The 23,044-nt window shown below is 46.3% G+C and overlaps 2 protein-coding genes across 2 annotated transcripts; both read right to left on the bottom strand.

The window, feature by feature from the left end:
- Positions 1 to 289: 289 nt before the first annotated feature.
- LOC120052285 (tripartite motif-containing protein 16-like) lies at positions 290 to 13,319 on the bottom strand. The gene is made up of 6 exons (XM_038999113.1): positions 12,723 to 13,319; positions 9,518 to 9,613; positions 1,632 to 1,865; positions 1,292 to 1,451; positions 1,107 to 1,166; positions 290 to 874 (listed from the first exon to the last, which is right to left on the bottom strand). Exons 1-6 carry the CDS (start codon positions 13,317 to 13,319, stop codon positions 360 to 362), a joined length of 1,662 nt encoding a protein of 553 aa, XP_038855041.1. The 3' UTR covers positions 290 to 359.
- Positions 13,320 to 19,199: 5,880 nt separating this feature from the next.
- Positions 19,200 to 22,031, bottom strand: LOC120052292 (zinc finger protein 572-like). The gene is made up of 2 exons (XM_038999122.1): positions 21,579 to 22,031; positions 19,200 to 21,469 (listed from the first exon to the last, which is right to left on the bottom strand). The coding sequence occupies exons 1-2, from the start codon at positions 21,760 to 21,762 to the stop codon at positions 20,466 to 20,468; spliced, it is 1,188 nt and encodes a 395-aa protein (XP_038855050.1). The 5' UTR covers positions 21,763 to 22,031; the 3' UTR covers positions 19,200 to 20,465.
- Between the last annotated feature and the right edge of the window lie 1,013 nt (positions 22,032 to 23,044).

Below are 23,044 nucleotides of genomic sequence, written 5' to 3'. Positions count from 1 at the left end.
AGCTCAGCTATAGACTACACCAGCATGACTAGTATCTATGTGAACCCTACTACAGTTTAACCAGCTCAGCTATAGACTACACCAGCATAACTAGTATATATGTGGACCCTACTACAGTTTAACCAGCTCAGCTATAGACTACACCAGCATGACTTGTATCTATGTGAACCCTACTACAGTTTAACCAGCTCAGCTATAGACTACATCAGCATGACTAGTATCTATGTGGACCCTACTACAGTTTAACCAGCTCAGCTATAGACTACACCAGCATGACTAGTATCTATGTGAACCCTACTACAGTTTAACCAGCTCAGCTATAGACTACACCAGCATGACTAGTATCTATGTGGACCCTACTACAGTTTAACCAGCTCAGCAGTACTATAACAGAGATAAAACCCAGGATAGAGCGGCTGAGTGAATGTGGTCTGGACTCTGTGGAGGAGGGTCATTGTGTCAGAGACACTGTAGAAGGACAGAGTACCTGCCTTGTGATCCAGGTACACTCCTACTCTGGAGGACTGAGGGCTTGATACTTTAGTCTTAACATTATTGTGTCTGAAACAATAACCATCACTAAAGCACTGTAAACTCCAGGACTTGTTATTATATCCAAATACACCATCTGTCTCTGTTCTGCTGATGTCTTTATATGAGACTGCTGTAATAACCACATTACCAGTCCACTCCACCTCCCAGTAACAGCATCCAGACAGACCCTCTCTACACAGAACCTGGAAGTGGTTGGTGAATCTGTCTGGATGGTCAGGATATGGTTGGACTTGGCGTGTATAGGTCACCTTTCTGTTCCCTTCAGACAGAGAGAGGCGTGTACCTGCTGTGTTTGGGTCCAATGTGAGCTGACAGGAATCTGGGAGAAGAGCAGAGACCAATGAGGGGAGTCAGAACAATAAGTTAAGTCAGATACTGTTTCTGCCCTGTCTTTGATTAGAGCACAGCAGAGATCAAATCAGAGAAATATGAGGAGTCAGATAGATACCCAGTATTTGATTAGATCTACTATTGCTATATATTTCTAGAGGGATTGTTAGGAGTGTCAGTAAAAAGAGACTGTTAGTTACTTCACAAAAAAAGAGACTCACATTGTAACAACTCTTCTCTGGTCTTGGGCTCTGGAGGCAGTACAACATCCACTATATTCACTACAGACACACAAACACATTGGCAGAGAGAGGGAATGTTATCATCATACCATATTCCACATGTATGTGACTAGTAGGGAACTTTCAATGGTCTAAAGTTGATGTTCCTATTATTTTCAACACACCTGTAGTGGAGATCTTGGTCCATTCTCCTTTAAGGAAGTCTTCTAGTTTCTCTCTCAGTTCAGACACAGTCTTACTCACATCTCCAAAGTACTGAAGAGGACGGACAACGATGCTGGGTAAGTCTGAAGATACACTGATACTGGAGAGAGACTGATAACTCTGGAGAGAGAGAGAGAGAGAGAGAGACTGATAACTCTGGAGAGAGAGAGAGAGAGAGAGAGAGAGAGAGAGAGAGAGATGGACAGACAGAGACAGACAGACAGGACAACATAATGATTGAGATGAATAGTTTCACATTAAGATAATTTCATATCACATGTAACAAGGCAGTTTAGTTACCTGGAGGAAATGGATGTGATCCTCTGTGTGTGAGAGCTGCTCCAGCTCAGTGCTTCTCTTCCTCAGCTCAGTTATCTCCTGCTTCAGTTGCTCCATGAGTCCTTCAGCTTGACTCACTTGAGCCTTCTCTTGGGCTCTGATCAGCTCCTTCACCTCAGAGCTCCTTCTCTCAATGGAGCGGATCAGCTCAGTAAAGATCTGATCACTGTCCTCCACTGCTGCCTGTGTAGAGTGCTGTAGAGAGCAAGAGCGAGAGCGAGATGGAGAGAGAGACTGACTTGCCATCCTCATTACACTAACACCCCCCCTCCTAAAAACACATTCCGTGCCACCACAACCTCCACACAATCACATTATACAGCACCCAACACCACAGTACAATACACCATCCAGCACCACATTCCAACCGTACATCCAACCCCTCCTCTCCAGCCGTACAGACAGCCCCCCTGAGCCCCCATACCTCCTGAAACATCTCCACACTGTTGATCATTTTGTAAAACTCAAACTCAACCCTAAGGCGTCAACAGTAATGGCATTACCCTGGCAACACAGAAAAAACATGATGAACAGTCTGTCATTGCAGAAAACGGACACCCCTCCCCAACTCCCAGGTCAACCCGAGCCAACCAGCTATTGGTGTCCATGGCTCCATGTATTACCCTCCACTGGACGACCCCTGACCTTTCCAGCACTTGGAGCTTATAGAGCACCCTCCACCTATACCCTGCCATGCTCTCATTCCCCACAACCCCATGCCACTGATGCCCCTTCACTCCCACTAGGCCCACCTCCGTACGGTACAGTAGCCTCTGTGCTGCTTTGAGTCAGAACGCTGCCACCCTGCTCTCCAGGTCCACCAAACCCAGTGATCATGTTATGCTGGTGAATGAGGACCCAAAAGCGACGTAATAGTAACAGAGTCTTTATTCCAGTATTAAACAAATAATGATTCTCCTGGATATTATCAATGGTCAATCCAAAACAGGAAACTGAAATCCTCTCGTCAATAGAGAGGAACGACTGGAGACGCGACCACAGACTGCAGGTCGCTTCAGGAAGGCACTGGCCGTAGCTGACATAGACACCTGCTCACACGCAGCATCTGAAGAAGGCAAAGAACACGACAGGGCGGAACAAGGACACAGGAACAGCAAACATCAAACAAGAATCCGACAAGGACAGAAGCGGAAAACAGAGGGAGAAATAGGGACTCTAATCAGAGGGCAAAATAGGGGACAGGTGTGAAAGAGTAAATGAGGTCGTTAGGAGAATGAGAAACAGCTGGGAGCAGGAACGGAACGATAGAGAGAGAGAGCGGGAGAGGGAGAGAGGGAGGAGGAGAGAGAGAGAGAGAAAGAGGGAAAGAACCTAATAAGACCAGCAGAGGGAAGCACAGGGACAAGACATGATCAAAGACAAAACATGACAGTACCCCCCCACTCACCGAGCGCCTCCTGGCGCACTCGAGGAGGAACCCTGGCGGCAACGAAGGAAATCATCAATCAACGAACGGTCCAGCACGTCCCGAGATGGAACCCAACTCCTCTCCTCAGGACCGTAACCCTCCCAATCCACTAAGTACTGGTGACCACGTCCCCGAGAACGCATGTCCATGATCTTCCGTACCTTGTAAATAGGAGCGCCCTCGACAAGGACGGGGGGGGGGGGAGGGAAGACGAACGGGGGCGCGAAGAAAAGGCTTGACACAAGAGACATGGAAGACAGGGTGGACGCGACGAAGATGTTGCGGAAGAAGCAGTCGCACAGCGACAGGATTGACGACCTGAGAGACACGGAACGGACCAATGAACCGCGGAGTCAACTTGCGAGAAGCTGTCGTAAGGGGAAGGTTACGAGTGGAAAGCCACACTCTCTGACCGCGACAATACCTAGGACTCTTAATCCTACGTTTATTGGCGGCTCTCACAGTCTGCGCCCTGTAACGGCAAAGTGCAGACCTGACCCTCCTCCAGGTGCGCTCACAACGTTGGACAAAAGCCTGAGCGGAGGGAACGCTGGACTCGGCGAGCTGGGACGAGAACAGAGGAGGCTGGTACCCAAGACTACTCTGAAACGGAGATAGACCGGTAGCAGACGAAGGAAGCGAGTTGTGAGCGTACTCAGCCCAGGGGAGCTGTTCTGCCCAAGACGCAGGGTTTCGAAACGAAAGGCTGCGTAATATGCGACCAATCGACTGATTGGCCCTTTCTGCTTGACCGTTAGACTGGGGATGAAACCCGGAAGAGAGACTGACGGAAGCACCAATCAAACGACAGAACTCCCTCCAAAACTGTGACGTGAATTGCGGACCTCTGTCTGAAACGGCGTCTAACGGGAGGCCATGAATTCTGAACACATTCTCAATGATGATTTGTGCCGTCTCCTTAGCGGAAGGAAGCTTAGCGAGGGGAATGAAATGTGCCGCCTTAGAGAACCTATCGATAACCGTAAGAATCACAGTCTTCCCCGCAGACGAAGGCAGACCGGTAATAAAGTCTAAGGCGATGTGAGACCATGGTCGAGAAGGAATGGGAAGCGGTCTGAGACGACCGGCAGGAGGAGAGTTACCTGACTTAGTCTGCGCGCAGTCCGAACAAGCAGCCACGAAACGACGCGTGTCCCGCTCCTGAGTAGGCCACCAAAACCGCTGGCGAATAGAAGCAAGCGTACCCCGAACGCCGGGGTGGCCAGCTAACTTGGCAGAGTGAGCCCACTGAAGAACAGCCAGACGAGTAGAGACAGGAACGAACAGAAGGTTACTAGGACAAGCGCGCGGCGACGCAGTGTGAGTGAGTGCTTGCTTCACCTGTCTCTCAATTCCCCAGACAGTCAACCCGACAACACGCCCTTCAGGGAGAATCCCCTCGGGGTCGGTAGAAGCCACAGAAGAACTAAAGAGACGGGATAAGGCATCAGGCTTGGTGTTCTTATTTCCCGGGCGATAGGAAATCACGAACTCGAAACGAGCGAAAAACAACGCCCAACGAGCTTGACGTGCATTAAGTCGTTTGGCAGAACGGATGTACTCAAGGTTCTTATGGTCAGTCCAAACGACAAAAGGGACGGTCGCCCCCTCCAACCACTGTCGCCATTCGCCTATGGCTAAGCGGATGGCGAGCAGTTCGCGGTTACCCACATCATAGTTGCGCTCCGATGGCGACAGGCGATGAGAAAAGTAAGCGCAAGGATGAACCTTATCGTCAGAATGGAAGCGCTGAGACAGAATGGCTCCCACGCCCACCTCTGAAGCGTCAACCTCGACAATGAATTGTTTAGTGACGTCAGGAGTAACAAGGATAGGGGCGGATGTAAAACGCTTCTTGAGGAGATCAAAAGCTCCCTGGGCGGAACCGGACCACTTAAAGCAAGTCTTGACAGAAGTCAGAGCTGTGAGAGGGGCAGCCACTTGACCGAAATTACGAATGAAACGCCGATAGAAATTAGCGAAACCGAGAAAGCGCTGCAACTCGACACGTGACTTAGGGACGGGCCAATCGCTGACAGCCTGGACCTTAGCGGGATCCATCTGAATGCCTTCAGCGGAAATAACAGAACCGAGAAATGTGACAGAGGAGACATGAAAGGCGCACTTCTCAGCCTTCACGTAGAGACAATTCTCTAAAAGGCGCTGGAGTACACGTCGAACGTGCTGAACATGAATCTCGAGTGACGGTGAAAAAAAATCAGGATATCGTCAAGGTAAACGAAAACAAAAATGTTCAGCATGTCTCTCAGTACATCATTAACTAATGCCTGAAAGACAGCTGGAGCATTAGCGAGACCGAACGGCAGAACCCGGTATTCAAAATGCCCTAACGGAGTGTTAAACGCCGTTTTCCACTCGTCCCCCTCTCTGATGCGTACGAGATGGTAAGCGTTACGAAGGTCCAACTTAGTAAAGCACCTGGCTCCCTGCAAAATCTCGAAGGCTGACGACATAAGGGGAAGCGGATAACGATTCTTAACCGTTATGTCATTCAGCCCTCGATAATCCACGCAGGGGCGCAGAGTACCGTCCTTCTTCTTAACAAAGAAAAATCCCGCTCCGGCGGGAGAGGAAGAAGGCACCACGGTACCGGCGTCGAGAGAAACAGACAGATAATCCTCGAGAGCCTTACGTTCGGGAGCCGACAGAGAGTATAGTCTACCCCGAGGGGGAGTGGTCCCCGGAAGGAGATCAATACAACAATCATACGACCGGTGAGGAGGAAGGGAGCTGGCTCTGGACCGACTGAAGACCGTGCGCAGATCATGATATTCCTCCGGCACTCCTGTCAAATCACCAGGTTCCTCCTGAGTAGAGGGGACAGAAGACACAGGAGGGATAGCAGACATTAAACACTTCACATGACAAGAAACGTTCCAGGATAGGATAGAATTACTAGACCAATTAATAGAAGGATTATGACATACTAGCCAGGGATGACCCAAAACAACAGGTGTAAAAGGTGAACGAAAAATCAAAAAGGAAATGGTCTCACTGTGGTTACCAGATACTGTGAGGGTTAAAGGTAGTGTCTCACATCTGATACTGGGGAGAAGACTACCATCTAAGGCGAACATGGGCGTGGGCTTCCCTAACTGTCTGAGAGGAATGTCATGTTTCCGAGCCCATGCTTCGTCCATAAAACAACCCTCAGCCCCAGAGTCTATCAAGGCACTGCAGGAAGCAGCCGAACCGGTCCAGCGTAGATGGACCGACAAGGTAGTACAGGATCTTGATGGAGAGACCTGAGTAGTAGCGCTCACCAGTAGCCCTCCGCTTACTGATGAGCTCTGGCTTTTACTGGACATGACATGACAAAATGTCCAGCAGAACCGCAATAGAGGCAAAGGCGGTTGGTGATTCTCCGTTCCCTCTCCTTTGTCGAGATGCGAATACCTCCCAGCTGCATGGGCTCAGTCTCTGAGCCGGTGGGAGGAGATGGTTGAGATGCGGAGAGGGGAAACACCGTTAACGTGAGCTCTCTTCCACGAGCTCGGTGACGAAGATCTACCCGTCGTTCTATGCGGATGGCGAGTGCAATCAAAGAGTCCACGCTGGAAGGAACCTCCCGGGAGAGAATCTCATCCTTAACCTCAGCGTGGAGTCCCTCCAGAAAACGAGCGAGCAACGCCGGCTCGTTCCAGTCACTGGATGCAGCAAGAGTGCGAAACTCTATAGAGTAATCCGTTATGGATCGATCACCTTGACATAGGGAAGCCAGGGCCCTGGAAGCCTCCTTCCCAAAAACTGAACGATCAAAAACCCGTATCATCTCCTCTTTAAAGTTCTGATAATCGTTAGAACACTCAGCCCTTGCCTCCCAGATAGCTGTGCCCCACTCCCGAGCCCGACCAGTAAGGAGTGATATGACGTAAGCGATCCGAGCTCTCTCACTAGAGTACGTGTTGGGCTGGAGAGAGAACACAATATCACACTGGGTGAGAAAAGAGCGACACTCAGTGGGCTGCCCAGAGTAACATGGTGGGTTATTAACCCTAGGTTCCGGAGACTCGGAAGACCAGGAAGTAGCTGGTGGCACGAGACGAAGACTCTGAAACTGTCCAGAGAGATCGGAGACCTGAGCGGCCAGGGTCTCAACGGCATGACGAGCAGCAAACAATTCCTGCTCGTGTCTGCCGAGCATTGCTCCCTGGAACTCGACGGCAGTGTTGAGAGAATCCATAGTCGCTGGGTCCATCTTGGTCGGATTCTTCTGTTATGCTGGTGAATGAGGACCCAAAAGCGACGTAATAGTAACAGAGTCTTTATTCCAGTATTAAACAAATAATGATTCTCCTGGATATTATCAATGGTCAATCCAAAACAGGAAACTGAAATCCTCTCGTCAATAGAGAGGAACGACTGGAGACGCGACCACAGACTGCAGGTCGCTTCAGGAAGGCACTGGCCGTAGCTGACATAGACACCTGCTCACACGCAGCATCTGAAGAAGGCAAAGAACACGACAGGGCGGAACAAGGACACAGGAACAGCAAACATCAAACAAGAATCCGACAAGGACAGAAGCGGAAAACAGAGGGAGAAATAGGGACTCTAATCAGAGGGCAAAATAGGGGACAGGTGTGAAAGAGTAAATGAGGTCGTTAGGAGAATGAGAAACAGCTGGGAGCAGGAACGGAACGATAGAGAGAGAGAGCGGGAGAGGGAGAGAGGGAGGAGGAGAGAGAGAGAGAGAAAGAGGGAAAGAACCTAATAAGACCAGCAGAGGGAAGCACAGGGACAAGACATGATCAAAGACAAAACATGACAGATCAGTGGGTTGTGGAAGATGGTCTCCTCCCATACCCACGGCCCAGGCACCACACCCCCCTCTCGTGTGGGTCTCAGCAGCTGCCAGGCTCTCAGTACTGCAGCATAGAAATCAGAGACCCCTGCTGTATTGAGTCTCTCCGGCCGGTTGATGAAGAGCTGCTGATCCAGCCACAAACCCAATTCCATTTTCCCTAAATGGCACCAAAAAATGTCTACATTTTTATTTGACCACTAAAACCTGTTTTTATGACAAAACTGGGGAAAAAATATAATAATAATAATAATAACTGGTTTACGTTTTAACTACCAGCAATTGGTAACAGCATTGTACGCTGCCCAAACTTACATCATTAGAAATAATAGGTTATCCTGATTAAAATGGTGTCAAACTTCAAAGCATTAAAATAAATACATCTATTAGAGTTAATTGGAGAAAAAGACAGACATGTCCCTATTTCCCCAAAACAATGTCAGTCTGAAAGTTATAACAGCAGTCTTTTATTTAACCAGCTTACCATTTATCTACTACCATTTGACTTTTGTGTTTAACAGTTAGTGGTTTGTAATCTACCGGTTAAGAGCGTTAGGCAGTAACACAAAGGTGGCTGGTTCGAGTCCCCAAGCCGACTAGGTGTGAAATGTGTCGATGTTCCCTTGACAGATTTAGGCTCTTTACCCCTAGTCACTCTGGATAAGAGTGTCTCCTAAATGACTCACATGTAAATGTAAACTTGGCCTCTGTGAAGGCGTGGCTAAAACTTACAAACTTTTCATTATTCACAGACAGACTCCTCTGAAGGCAGGCAGGCAGCACACTCCTGAAAACTAACTGCTCAGCAAAGCAAAGTCTCTTCTGAGAGCTACCAGATTTATATTAAAAAAGCTCATTTTCAGTGTCTGTGTCCAGTGTCTGTGTTTATATGTTAAGGGGGTGTTACTTTGGCAGATAATGTCACCCATCTAGATAAATATACATATTTTTATATAATTAACTAAATGTTTGGCGTTTTTTGGTTTATGTCAGTTTCATTATGCTATACATTTTTATTTTATGGTTGTTAGTGATAAAGTGAACTACATTTTATATTTTGCAATTCTGAGTAATTACTACTTTAGTAAGGATATACACTTTATTCAGTACTGCTGCAGTTGATAAATAAATCAAATCAAATCAAATTTTATTTGTCACATACACATGGTTAGCAGATGTTAATGCGAGTGTAGCGAAATGCTTGTGCTTCTAGTTCCGACAATGCAGTAATAACCAACGAGTAATCTAACCTAACAATTCCACAACTACTACCTTATACACACAAGTGTAATGAGATAAAGAATATGTACATATATGAATGAGGTAATGTGATGAGGTAGCCCCGCCTGCAGCTTCAAAATCAGTCTTGGCCCAATAGGGAATGTGCTCTTGATGTAACGGTCAAGATGTTGGTTTCTCCTGCAGTAGACCTGGGTTCATATCCCGTCGGTTACATTAAGCAGTCTATTCTCTGAAAGGGGTCCAGACACCCTGTTCCCAACAGTGTAATTGGAGAGGAGCCCCTCTCCCTCTCTCTCTCTGACTGGAGGAGAGAAGTGAAATGGTGTGTCTCCTCTGGTCAACAATACTCACCTTGAGAGACTCCACAGCCTGTTGGAGCTCCTTCAGCTCCTTCTCTCTCTCCTGGAATCTCTGCTGGACCTTCTGCTGACTCATCCCCAGCTGTCTCTGTGGAGAATCACTCTTCAATGAGCTATCAAGCTATTTTTGTCCAGTAGATCAATAGTATAGTAATGGGACATAGGGCCCATAGAGAGGAAGGTCTACAATCTTGATGGTCCATTTTCTATATGATATGTATATGTTGCTATGTGAATGATTATAGTTTTTATGTTAGGTGTACATGTATCAAGGGGTTGAGACTGAACTTTGGACTCATAAAAGGGCATTTAGAATGATAATGGTATTTGACTTTAGAAAATGGTGATACATTTGGAGAATCTGGGTTAACATATCAATATACTCAAGGTGTAATGCTCAACTGATGAAGAAGGAGTGGACCAAGGTGCACCGTGGTATGTGTTCATGATAAATTTATTAAACCTGAACACTGAAAAAATAACAAAATAGAACAAAACGAAACAGTTCTGTCTGGTACAAACACAAACAGAAAACAACTACCCACAAAAACCATGTGGGAAAAAGATACCTAAGTATGGTTCTCAATCAGAGACAACAATAGACAGCTGCCTCTGATTGAGAACCACACCCGGCCAAACAACAAAGAAATACAAAACATAGAAAATGAAAATAGAATGCCCACCCAAATCACACCCTGACCAAACCAAAATAGAGACATAAAAAGATCTCTTCGGTCAGGGCGTGACAGTAGCCCCTCCCCCAATGGTGCGGACTCCGGCCGCAAAACCTGAACCTATAGGGGAGGGTCTGGGTGGGCATTTCTCCGCGGTGGCGCCTCTGGTGAGGGACGTAGACCTCGCCGCCGACCCTGGACTAGGGACCCTCGTAGTGGGCCCCGGACTGAGGACCCTCGTAGTAGGGTCCGGACTGGGCACCCTTGTAGCGGGCCCCGGACTGAAGGGCGCCTCTGGAAGCTCCGGACTGAAGTGCGCCTCTGGAAGCTCCGGACTGAAGGGCGCCTCTGGAAGCTCCGGACTGAAGGGCGCCTCTGGAAGCTCCGGACTGAAGGGCGCCTCTGGAAGCTCCGGACTGAAGGGCGCCTCTGGAAGCTCCGGACTGAAGGGCGCCTCTGGAAGCTCCGGACTGAAGGGCGCCTCTGGAAGCTCCGGACTGAAGGGCGCCTCTGGAAGCTCCGGACTGGAGACCGTCTCTGGAAGCTCCGGACTGGGGATCGTCACTGGAGGCTCCGGACTGGGGATCGTCACTGGAGGCTCCGGACTGGGGATCGTCGCTGGAGGCTCCGGACTGGAGACCGTCGCTGGAGGCTCCGGACTGGAGACCGTCTCTGGAGGCTCCGGACTGGAGACCGTCTCTGGAGTGGAGAGACACACAGGAGGCTTCGTGCCATGGATCATCACTGGAGGCTTCTTACCATGGATCATCACTGGAGGCTTCTTACCATGGATCATCACTGGAGGCTTCTTGCCATGGATCATCACTGGAGGCTTCGTGCCATGGATCATCACTGGAGGCTTCTTGCCATGGATCATCACTGTAGGCTTCGTGCCATGGAACATCACTGGAGGCTTCGTGCCATGGATCATCACTGGAGGCTTCTTACCATGGATCATCGCTGGAGGCTTCGTGCCATGGATCATCACTGGAGGCTTCGTGCCATGGAACATCACTGGAGGCTTCGTGCCATGGATCATCACTGGAGGCTTCGTGCTATGGATCATCACTGGAGGCTTCGTGCCATGGATCATCACTGGAGGCTTCTTGCCATGGATCATCACTGGAGGCTTCATGCCATGGATCATCACTGGAGGCTTCTTGCCATGTATCATCACTGGAGGCTTCGTGCCATGGATAACCACTGGAGGCTTCCTGACATGGATCATCACTGGAGTGGAGAGACACACAGGAGTCCTGGCTCTGGAAGCAGGCACAGGACTCACCAGGCTGGGGAGACATACAGGAGGGTTAGTTCTGGGCCGAGGTACAGGACCCCAGGCTGGGGAGATCTACAGGAGGCCTTGTCCTTGGCCGAGGCACCGGATACACTGGGCCGTGGAGACGCACTGGAGGTCTCGAGCTAAGAGCCTGCACAACCCGTCCTGGCTGGAGGGTGACTTTGGCCAGGCACGTGCGGGGCGCAGGCACAGGACGCACTGGGCTGTGCAGACGCACTGGAGACACAGTGCGCAGAGCCGGCGCAGGATATCCTGGGCCGTAGAGACGTCCTGGAGGTCTGGAGAGCAGGGCTGGCACACTCCGTCCTGGCTCGATGCCCACTCTAGCCCGGCCGATGCGAGATAGCGCACTGGGCTATGAGTGCGCACTGGGGACACCGTGCGCATCACCCCATAGCACGGGGCCTGACCAGACACATGCTCTCCACGGTAAGCACGAGGAGTTGGCTCAGGTCTCCAACCTGACTCTGCCACACACCCCGTGTGCCCCCCCCCCAAAAAAAAAATTGGGGGGCTGCCTCTCGGGCTTCCTTGCCAGCCGTGTTCCCTCATACCGCTGGTTCCCTTTTCCTGCTGCCTCCGCTCTCCTTGCTGCCTCCACCTGTCCCCATGGGAGGCGATCCCTTCCAGCCAGGATCTCCTCCCATGTGTAGGATCCCTTGCCGTCCAGGATGTCCTCCCATGTCCAGTCCTCTCTTCCACGCTGCTTGGTCCTTTGGTGGTGGGTAGTTCTGTAACGCTTGTCTGATGAAGAAGGAGTGGATCAAAGTGCACCGTGGTACATGTTCATGATAAATTTATTAAACCTGAACACTAAAAAAATAACAAAATAGAACAAAACGAAACAGTTCTGTCTGGTACAAACACAAACAGAAAACAACTACCCACAAAAACCATGTGGGAAAAAGCTACCTAAGTATGGTCCTCAATCAGAGACAACGATGGACAGCTGCCTGATTGAGAACCACACCCGGCCAAACAACAAAGAAATACAAAACATAGAAAATGAACATAGAATGCCCACCCAAATCACACCCTGACCAAACCAAAATAGAGACATAAAAAGATCTCTTCGGTCAGTGCGTGACACAAGGTTTGTATTCATCTTTGTTCTGCCATGGATCGATTTCATTTGAATTCTCATATTCAAACAGTCTTAGTTCCTACTGTATCTTTAATTCTTTGTTTATCAGACAGTCACCAACAAGTTGTTCTGGTCTTACCTGTTTCTCAGTCCTCTCTGCTGCAGCTGACACTGTATCATGGCCTTTATGTTCATCCATTGTACACTGATAACAGATACACTGCTGATCTGTACGACAGTAAACCTCCAGCAGCTTGTCATGATGAGAGCAGATCGTCTCCTGTAGTTGTGCGGTAGCTTTGACCAGCTTGTGCTTCTTGAAAGCAGGAGATTCATAATGAGGTTGGAGGTGACTCTCACAGTAAGAGGCCAGACACGCCAGACAGGACATGAGGGCTTTCTGCTTTCTGGTCCCAGTGCAGAAATCACATGCCACATCTCCAGGTCCAGCATAGCACAGAGCAGGAGGAGGAGCAGCCTGGAGTCCTGTCTTCTTCAGCTTCTCCACCATCTCAGCCAACATGTTATTTTTCCTCAGAGTGGGCCTTGGAGTGAAGGTCTCTCTGCACTGAGCACAGCTAAAGACCCCTTTCAGAACATCCTGATCCCAGCAGCCCTCAATACAGCTTCTACAGTAACTGTGTCCACAGGCAGTAGTGACCGGCTCCTTCAGTACATCCAGACAGACAGAACAACAGAACTGGTCCTGGTCCAGCAGAACTCCCTTCTGAGCCATTTGACGGTTGTTCACTCTCACACAGACAGACGACACACAGACTCAGATCAGTTTAATTTCCTCAGAAGTGAGTTTTTGGAAGGTATGGACTTTCTGGTTCTGCCAGATAGGTGAGTTTAGAGGGAGGGAAGGAGGGAGGGAGTGAAGGAGGGGTTAGAGAGAGAGGGGGGTTAGAGAGAGGGAGGGGTTAGAGAGAGGGAGGGGTTAGAGAGAGAGAGAGGGAGAACTGCATGCAACGTTGAGAGACATATTTTAGTTCCTAGATTAGGACCCTTAATGTGGAATATATTAGAGTGGTTAGAATACATAAAGGGTAACAGTTTCTATGAAGTACATATTATAATTATTTTAATAACCTTTATAATGCCTTATAATACACCTATGTGTTATAACACTGATTATAAGTGTCTATAATAATAATTCAGAAGTGGTTGTAATGAGGGGGGACTTGATATTGATACAATGTACTGTAGTAGAAATGAATACTGTATGTATTGACTGATCATTGAGAATGAGGTAATACTTTACATTACAGTGTGGTTATTACTGTTAGGTCTAGGGTCAGGGTTAGAGGTACTACATTCAGCAGTAACCCTAGACATATCTAGGACTAAACAGAGAAGACGTTTTACAATCAGAGTTCTTTGTTTCTCTTCTTAGTCATACAGATCCCCCCACATCTTATAGGTGGACGGGGTTATGAACATATTCAATACATTACTTCTGAAACCAGATGAAAACAAACTGTCTTTCAGCAGGACAAGCTTCTCTAATAATCCTAACCATGGCTGGCTGTCTTCAGAGACTGAGAGGTATAGAGACACACTGTCAAGTCAAAACATCTGGCTGTGATTTCATGTCAAAACCCTTATTCTATTCTAGTCATCATATTATATTGTATTATATTCTATGATAATACTGTATATGATATCCATAGGGTCCACTCAGTATAGTGTTAATGATGACTGTTTGTTGGGTACATTGACTGAATGGTTAGGACTATCTCTCTGTATTCACAGTTTAAATCCCAAGAGACCAGGAGACCTAAAGGAAGCCTTCAACACTGCATCCCTTCATCCAGTCATAGTAAACAACCTCTGTCTGTCTGTCTGTCTGTCCGTCTGTCTCTCTCTCTCAGCCTGTCTATTGTGACAGCTGTAAACACAGCCAACTTCTCTGTAGTGGTTGTTGTTGCTATCAGTGCTGCACAGCTATTTTCAGGTCTCTCCAGAGATGGTAGATCAGGTTCAACTCTGACTGGGCCACTCAAGGACATTCAGAGACTTGTCCCGAAGCCACTCCTGTGTTGTCTTGGCTGTGTGCTAAGGGTTGTTGTCCTGTTGGAAGGTTGAACCTTCGCCCAATATTCAGTGCAGTAAATTATTGTGTTTCTAGCACCAGCAGTACAGGAAATGATTGTGTTTCTAGCTCCAGCAGTACAGGAAATGATTGTGTTTCTAGCTCCAGCAGTACAGGAAATGATTGTGTTTCTAGCTCCAGCAGTACAGGAAATGATTGTGTTTCTAGCTCCAGCAGTACAGGAAATGATTGTGTTTCTAGCTCCAGCAGTACAGGAAATGATTGTGTTTCTAGCTCCAGCAGTACAGGAAATGATTGTGTTTCTAGCTCCAGCAGTACAGGAAATGATTGTGTTTCTAGCTCCAGCAGTGCAGGAAATGATTGTGTTTCTAGCTCCAGCAGTAGAGGAAAAGATTGTGTTTCTAGCTCCAGCAGTACAGGAAATGATTGTGTTTCTAGCTCTAGCAGTAAATGCTTGTGTTTCTAGCTCTAGCAGTACAGGAAATGATTGTGTTTCTAGCTCTAGCAGTACAGGAAATGCTTGTGTTTCTAGCTCCAGCAGTGCAGGAAAGGATTGTGTTTCTAGCTCCAGCAGTGCAGTAAATGATTGTGTTTCTAGCTCCAGCAGTGCAGGAAATGATTGTGCTTCTAGCTCCAGCAGTAAATGTCTAACAGTACAATACTAATGCGCAAATACACCCCACGTCGTTTAAGAGATTTTGGCAGTACGTCCAATCAGCCCCAAAACATGTATAAGAAGAAATATCAGAATATTTTTTATTTAACCTTAATTTAACTAGGCAAGTCAGTTAAGAGCTAATTCTAATTTACAATGACGGCCTACCCCGGACGGCAATGGGCCAATTGTGCGCCGCCCTATGAGACTCCCAATCACGGCCGGATGTGACACAGCCTGGATTCAAACCAGGGACTGTAGTGACGCATCTTGCACTGAAATAGCAGTGCCTTAGACTGCTGTGCCACCCGGGAGCCCAATATATAGGATGAGCAATAGGATGAGCTAAAGTATGTGGAGAAGACAGTATGTACAGCAGTAGTTATATAGAATGAGCTACAGTATGTTGAGAATACAGTATGTACAGCAGTAGTTATATAGAATGAACTACAGTATGTTGAGAATACAGTATGTACAGCAGTAGTTATATAGAATGAGCTACAGTATGTTGAGAATACAGTATGTACAGCAGTAGTTATATAGAATGAACTAAAGTATGTTGAGAATACAGTATGTGCAGCAGTAGTTATATAGAATGAACTACAGTATGTTGAGAATACAGTATGTACAGCAGTAGTTATATAGAATGAGCTACAGTATGTTGAGAATACAGTATGTACAGCAGTAGTTATATAGAATGAACTACAGTATGTTGAGAATACAGTCTGTACAGCAGTAGTTATATAGAATGAGCTACAGTATGTTGAGAATACAGTCTGTACAGCAGTAGTTATATAGAATGAACTACAGTATGTGGAGAATACAGTATGTACAGCAGTAGTTATATGAGATAAGCTACAGTATGTTGAGAATACAGTATGTACATATAAAAGTGAGTAATCAGTTAGCTTAATTTCTCAGAGATCAAATTAAATGTCAACAGAATAATGTTGCAGAATTGCTAATGTTATCTGTATCTAACAACAGAAACCATTTCAGAACCATAAACATTATGCAAACATTAACGTGGCCAGTGTTCAATGAGTCTATGTACCTAGGGCAGCAGTCTCTAAGGTGCAGGGTAGAGTACTGGGTGGTAGCCAGCTAGTGACAGTGTCTAAGGTACAGGTCAGGGTACCGGGCAGACGCCGGCTAGTGATGGCTGGTTAACAGTCTGAAGATAGAAGCTGTTTTTCATTCTCTCTGTCCCAGCTTTGATGCACCTGTACTGTCTCCGCCTACTAGATGGTAGGAGGGTGAACAGGCCGTGGCTTGGGTGGCTGAGGTCCTTGATGATCATTTTGGCCTTCCTGTGACACCGGGTGCTGTAGACGTCCTGGAGGGCAGTCAGTGTGCCCCCGGTGATGGGTTGGGCTGACCGCACCACCCTCTGGAGAGCCCTGCGGTTGCGGGCAGTGCAGTTGCCGTACCAGACGGTGAGACAGCCCGACAGAATGCTCTCGATGGTGCATTATGTAGAAGTTTGTGAGGGATTCAGGGGCCAAGCCCGGCTGTTGCGCCTTCTTCACCAGTGTCGGTGTGGAGGGACCATTTCAGGTCCTTAGTGATGTACACGCCAAGGAACCTGAAGCTTTTGACCCTCTCCACTGCGGGCCAGTCGATGTGGATGAGGGCGTGCTCTCTGCTGTGTCCTATAGTCCACGATCAGCTCCTTCATTTTGTTAACGATGAGGAAGAGGTTATTTTCCTAGAACCACTCCGCCAGGGCTCTTACCTCCTCCCTGTAGGCTGTCTCGTCGTTGTTGGTATTCAGGCCTACCACTGTTGTCATCAGCAAACTTGATTATTGAGTTAGAGATGTGAGTAGCCAATTGCTGGTCAAAACACTTAAAAAATACAATAAAATGTACTTTCCCTCATGAAGTGGAAACTGACATCAAGCCCATAGATATGATAAATCGGTGTGTATAGGATTGTCTCAGCTCCTGTGGACACTGGAGGGCACATAACCACAAAGTAACCCATATTGTTAACACTACTTTAGCGACATCAAAACAGATATAATGTGACACAGTTTAACATAGTGGCAAAATGTAAACCTTTAAAACAAACATGTTTTATGTATAAATGGAGGATGTGGGTTCAAATGGCTTAGTGTCATCCCATAACTAATGAGCAGACTCCTGTAGCTCAGAAATCCACTACCTGCTCTCTTATAGACGGCGATGGGGAGTTCTTAGGTTCAAGCAGTAACTCACAGTGGGGGAAAAAGTATCCAATTGTCATACTTGAGTAAAATAAAAGATACCTTAATAGAAAATGACTCAAATAAAAGTGAAAGTTACCCAGTAAAATACTGCTTGAGTAAAAGTATTTGGCTTTAAATATACTTATGTATAAAAAGTAAATGTAGTTGCTCAAATATACTTAAGTATCAAAAGTAAAATAATAAATGCTTTTAAATTCCTTATATATAGCAAACCAGACAGCACCATTATACATTTTTATTTACGGTTAGCCAGGGGCACACTCCAACACTCACACTGCAACACACAGACAATTTACAAACAAATAATTTGTGTTTAGTGAGTCCACCAGATCAGAGGCAGTAGAGACGACCAAGGATGTTCTCTGTTTAGTGAGTCCACCAGATCAGAGGCAGTAGAGATGACCTGGGATGTTCTCTGTTTAGTGAGTCCACCAGATCAGAGGCAGTAGAGACAGCCAGGGATGTTCTCTCTTTAGTGAGTCCACCAGATCAGAGGCAGTAGAGACGACCAGGGATGTTCTCTGTTTAGTGAGTCCACCAGATCAGAGGCAGTAGAGACAGCCAGGGATGTTCTCTGTTTAGTGAGTCCACCAGATCAGAGGCAGTAGAGATGACCAGGGATGTTCTCTGTTTAGTGAGTCCACCAGATCAGAGGCAGTAGAGACAGCCAGGGATGTTCTCTCTTTAGTGAGTCCACCAGATCAGAGGCAGTAGAGACGACCAGGGATGTTCTCTGTTTAGTGAGTCCACCAGATCAGAGGCAGTAGAGATGACCAGGGATGTTCTCTGTTTAGTGAGTCCACCAGATCAGAGGCAGTAGAGATGACCAGGGATGTTCTCTGTTTAGTGAGTCCACCAGATCAGAGGCAGTAGAGACGACCAGGGATGTTCTCTGTTTAGTGAGTCCACCAGATCAGAGGCAGTAGGGACGACCAGGGATGTTCTCTGTTTAGTGAGTCCACCAGATCAGAGGCAGTAGAGACGACCAGGGATGTTCTCTGTTTAGTGAGTCCACCAGACCAGAGGCAGTAGGGACGACCAGGGATGTTCTCTGTTTATTGAGTCCACCAGATCAGAGGCAGTAGAGACAGCCAGGGATGTTCTCTGTTTAGTGAGTCCACCAGATCAGAGGCAGTAGGGACGACCAGGGATGTTCTCTGTTTAGTGAGTCCACCAGATCAGAGGCAGTAGGGACGACCAGGGATGTTCTCTGTTTAGTGAGTCCACCAGATCAGAGGCAGTAGGGATGACCAGGGATGTTCTCTGTTTAGTGAGTCCACCAGATCAGAGGCAGTAGAGACAACCAGGGATGTTCTCTGTTTAGTGAGTCCACCAGATCAGAGGCAGTAGGGACGACCAGGGATGTTCTCTGTTTAGTGAGTCCACCAGATCAGAGGCAGTAGAGATGACCAGGGATGTTCTCTGTTTAGTGAGTCCACCAGATCAGAGGCAGTAGAGATGACCAGGGATGTTCTCTGTTTAGTGAGTCCACCAGATCAGAGGCAGTAGAGATGACCAGGGATGTTCTCTGTTTAGTGAGTCCACCAGATCAGAGGCAGTAGAGATGACCAGGGATGTTCTCTGTTTAGTGAGTCCACCAGATCAGAGGCAGTAGAGACAGCCAGGGATGTTCTCTGTTTAGTGAGTCCACCAGATCAGAGGCAGTAGAGACAGCCAGGGATGTTCTCTGTTTAGTGAGTCCACCAGATCAGAGGCAGTAGAGATGACCAGGGATGTTATTTTGATCAGCTTGTGAATAGGAACCTTTTGTTTTCCTGCTAAGCATTCAAAATGTAACGAGTGCTTTTAGGGGTCAGGGAAAATGTATGGCATAAAAAATACATTATTTTCTTTAGGAACGTAGTGGAGTAAAAGTTGAAAAAATATAAATAGTAAAGTAAAGATACCCAAAAAAACTCCTTAAATAGTCATTTGAAGTATTTTAACTTAGTTATTTTACACCACTGGTAATTCAGTCATATATTATTCATCCAAGAGTAGTGTCCTGAGGAGCATCTACCTATCGCATTCTCCATGCCACTGACACTTTCACTGATTTCACTCTGAGCTGCAAAATAGTCTGGATTTGCTTCAGAGAATGGCTGAGAGACACTGGTTGGTTCTGATTCTCTATTGTCCTCTCCGTCAGGTTGTGTTTTGATCATTTCAGTTGTAGTACTGGGTAGAGTGTCTCTCTCTGTCTGTTAGAATGCACCTCTAAATCTTCTGTCTGAAGACTTACCCCAAACAGCACATTATCATGTTTCCTCCATCTTGTGACCGTTGTTAATGTAACTTTGTAGGAGTTCTATAATAAACATTTTAAAAACTCTGCAATCATTGCACCTATACAGTGCTTCAGTGAGTCCTCATGTGCACTTTCAGATTGATGCCAGTACTGAATACTTTTGTCTTTTCTCTCCTGTGTGAATCTTCATGTGCATTGACAGATTACCAGCAATGCTGAATCCTTGAGAAGCATCCAGCTGCAGATTATGCGGTCTGAAGCTGCCTGTCTCAGATGGTATTTTGCATCTCAGATGGTATGCAGTCTGAACTCCAGCCGTAACATAGTAAACGTTTTCTTGTGTCCCTCCGTTTTGTATGACATTACATTTCTATGTATGATTTTGTATCGGTCCCTCCAATTCGTGTGATATTAATTTAATTAATATATGTTACAAATGTGTGGCTAACGTTAGCTAGCTGGCTACATGTCAGAAGCTCTGGTCCAGGGCGTTATGTTAAGTATCGTAGTGGTAAAAGTTGGGAGAGTTAGCAGAGTATAAATTGGCTACACTAGCTGGCTACACTTGCTAGCTAGCGTTAGCTAGCACTCTCTCAGGATTCGACATCCTGTCTCAGCTCATATGTCTCACAGCGTGTGTGTCCTGAGAAGGTATCTGCTGGAGCCAGAACCTATTGGAATCCTTTGCCACAATCAGGGCAGCGATATAGATAATCCTGTGTAAATTCTAGTGTGTTTTTTCAGATCACCGCTGGTGCCGAATCCTTTGCCACAATCAGGGTTATACAGTTGTTCTCCCGAGTGTCTCCTCGTGTGTCTTTTCAGACCACCGCTAGTGCTAAATCCTTGGCCACAATCACAGCAGCGATATGGTTTCTCCCCTGTGTGGATCCTCATGTGCTCTGTCAGTTTACTGTGACAGGAAAAATATTTACTACAAATATGACAAGAAACATTAGCTGCAATGTGAGTTTGGAGGTGATCTTTCTTACTTTCTGTAGACTCCATACTTTTCCCACAGACACCACATTGATGATCGTTATCCCCTGTATGGGTTTTAACATGTCTAATTAATGTACTCGTGTAATTAAAAAATTTGCCACACACCTTGCAACAACAGGGAGAAGCAAAGCTTTGCCTGTGTGATTTCAGATGGGACAACTGTGTGGATGTGCTGCCCATAGTAGTGATACAGGAGTTTTGCCCTTTTAACATATTTTTTCTCTTTGATTTGACTTGCTTAAAATCTATCACAGGTCCTCCATTCTCCATGCCACTGACACTTTTACTGATTTCACTCTGAGCTGCAAAACAGTCTGGATTTGCTTCAGAGAATGGCTGAGAGACACTGGTTGGTTCTGATTCTACATAGTTCTCTCGGTCAAGTTGTGTTTTGATCAGTTCGGATGTAGTACTGGGTAGAGTGTCTCTCTCTCCGTTTTCTTCCTTTTGGGTTTGATAGAGATGTGAGGGGTGAGTTGGGTACTCATCACAGTCACTTTTCACATAGGCGGGAGTGAAAATGGAGTCTATGGTATCTGCCTCAAGCCCTTGAAGCTGTTCTTCTTCCCGACTGGTCCCGAGTTCCTCCGGTTCCTCTTTTATCTGTGTGGGCTGTGGGTCTTCCTGCCTCAGACTGGTGTTCCACTCTTGCTGCTCAGGGGGAACCTCCACTTCAGAGACGGAGAGAGAGTGGTCTGGAGGAAGAGAAGCGAAAGGAAGAAACTGTTAACTCAATGCTGACTCACTTTGGCATTGCTCCTTTTGTCCAATAAAATTATGATTTAGTAAGTAAGACAAACGTACCGAGTAACACACCTGCCCTGCGTAGCTTTATCTCAGGTTGAAGAACTATGTCGAGCAGCCTTTGTAGACGGACAACTTCCTCCTGATACTCTATTATAGTTTTTTCAACGACCCCGAATATCTCCTCGGCAGCATATGTTAATCTCTCGTTGAGAAAAACCCTCAACAACTGTATGTTAGACATTTTTACTTTTTAGATAACGCGAGCTGCTACCTAACGTCTGGGTTGTTTTCGTCACTAATGTAACACCCCTGATGAATGATTAACACAGTCACAAAGTCATAATTGTGGCTAAACTCCGCTTATTTCTACAATTTATGTTATTAAAAACTTATTTTAAATATAACCCTACCCTTAAATGATTACCAAAAATAAAATGTTGTAGCCAATTATGCCTTTGTGGCTGTAATATCGGACTTTGTGGCTATGCTATCTAGTGGGAAACTGTTGTTTTCATCATGTGCAGCATCAGCGACAAAGACATCCGGTGACAATAAATAATATGCGCTCTTGTCGTAAACGAGTAAATACATTTCTCTATCGCCACCTGCTGGAGTGGAGTTTGACAAAGGTTTGGCTTATCAGCGACAAAACACATCCTCCTTGATTCGTTGAGAAACATAAACAATAAAACAAAACAATAAAAGTACATCATTAACAATAGATTAATAGCATTTGAGAAAATGTATACAAAAATGGTCCAGTGATAATCCTATCAACTACAAGAGCCTTATTTAAATTCAACCTGTTTGGCCTTTATAGTACTTTATATGTATTACACATTGTATGGATTGGTGATTAGATTACTGCCAAACATTTCAATGTCTCCAATGTTTCATAATCGTACAAAACCGTCAGAGCACAACAAATTGGCCAGTGTTACCTAGTGTTGATTATTTTGTGTAAAGTTTTTCAGTGTGGATTCAGGTGTTACATTGAGACTGTAAGTGTTAAATTAACACTCAGTGGTGTAAAATAACCCCAGTGTTGGTGTTAATAACCAGTGTTGAGTGTGATTGTGTCAGTGTTACTCTGTGGAGAGTAAAACAGTCCCACCATTATCAGATTTCCCAGCATGCTCAACTGCAGGGAGACATTTTTGTTTTTAATATCTGTGTTTTTGCATGTACATTTCTTGATTGATGAATCTTATGCTACACAAAGATAAATAACAAAAAAAATCTGGACTAATCCAATCAGTTAGTTTGATTTATTGCACCCGTTACTGAAATGGTTTAGGTAGCCTCCTCACAATGTTCTTAACCCTGACAGTCATTCTAAATGCAGGTTGCAGGTGAATAAAATTCAAACTGTTGGATATCCTAACTCTGTCTGAATTCCAATAGGAATTACAGATCACTTTGCAAGCCATCATAATGTGACTTGCATGCCTGATGTAGCCTGTAAACCAGGAGGTTCCTAACACTGTGTTAGGGTAAAACATGGCCATTAAAGTAAGGCCTTT

The sequence above is a fragment of the Salvelinus namaycush genome, chromosome 8, assembly GCF_016432855.1.
Source record: "Salvelinus namaycush isolate Seneca chromosome 8, SaNama_1.0, whole genome shotgun sequence".
In the NCBI taxonomy this organism is placed as follows: domain Eukaryota; kingdom Metazoa; phylum Chordata; class Actinopteri; order Salmoniformes; family Salmonidae; genus Salvelinus; species Salvelinus namaycush.
Note: the sequence above shows the minus strand (reverse complement) of the source record. Positions and strands in the feature narration are given on the sequence as shown.

What these genes read in the sequence shown, in the direction of transcription:
- LOC120052292 (XM_038999122.1), bottom strand. Translation starts at nt 21,762, where the DNA reads ATGTCTAACATACAGTTGTTGAGGGTTTTTCTCAACGAGAGATTAACA. An exon ending in CAGGGCAGGTGTGTTACTCG is followed by an intron (nt 21,470 to 21,578) that starts GTACGTTTGTCT and finishes CTCTTCCTCCAG; the next exon opens with ACCACTCTCTCTCCGTCTCT.
- LOC120052285 (XM_038999113.1), bottom strand. Translation starts at nt 13,319, where the DNA reads ATGGCTCAGAAGGGAGTTCTGCTGGACCAGGACCAGTTCTGTTGTTCT. An exon ending in CAGAGAGGACTGAGAAACAG is followed by an intron (nt 9,614 to 12,722) that starts GTAAGACCAGAA and finishes GATTCTCCACAG; the next exon opens with AGACAGCTGGGGATGAGTCA. An exon ending in AGGCTGTGGAGTCTCTCAAG is followed by an intron (nt 1,866 to 9,517) that starts GTGAGTATTGTT and finishes TGCTCTCTACAG; the next exon opens with CACTCTACACAGGCAGCAGT.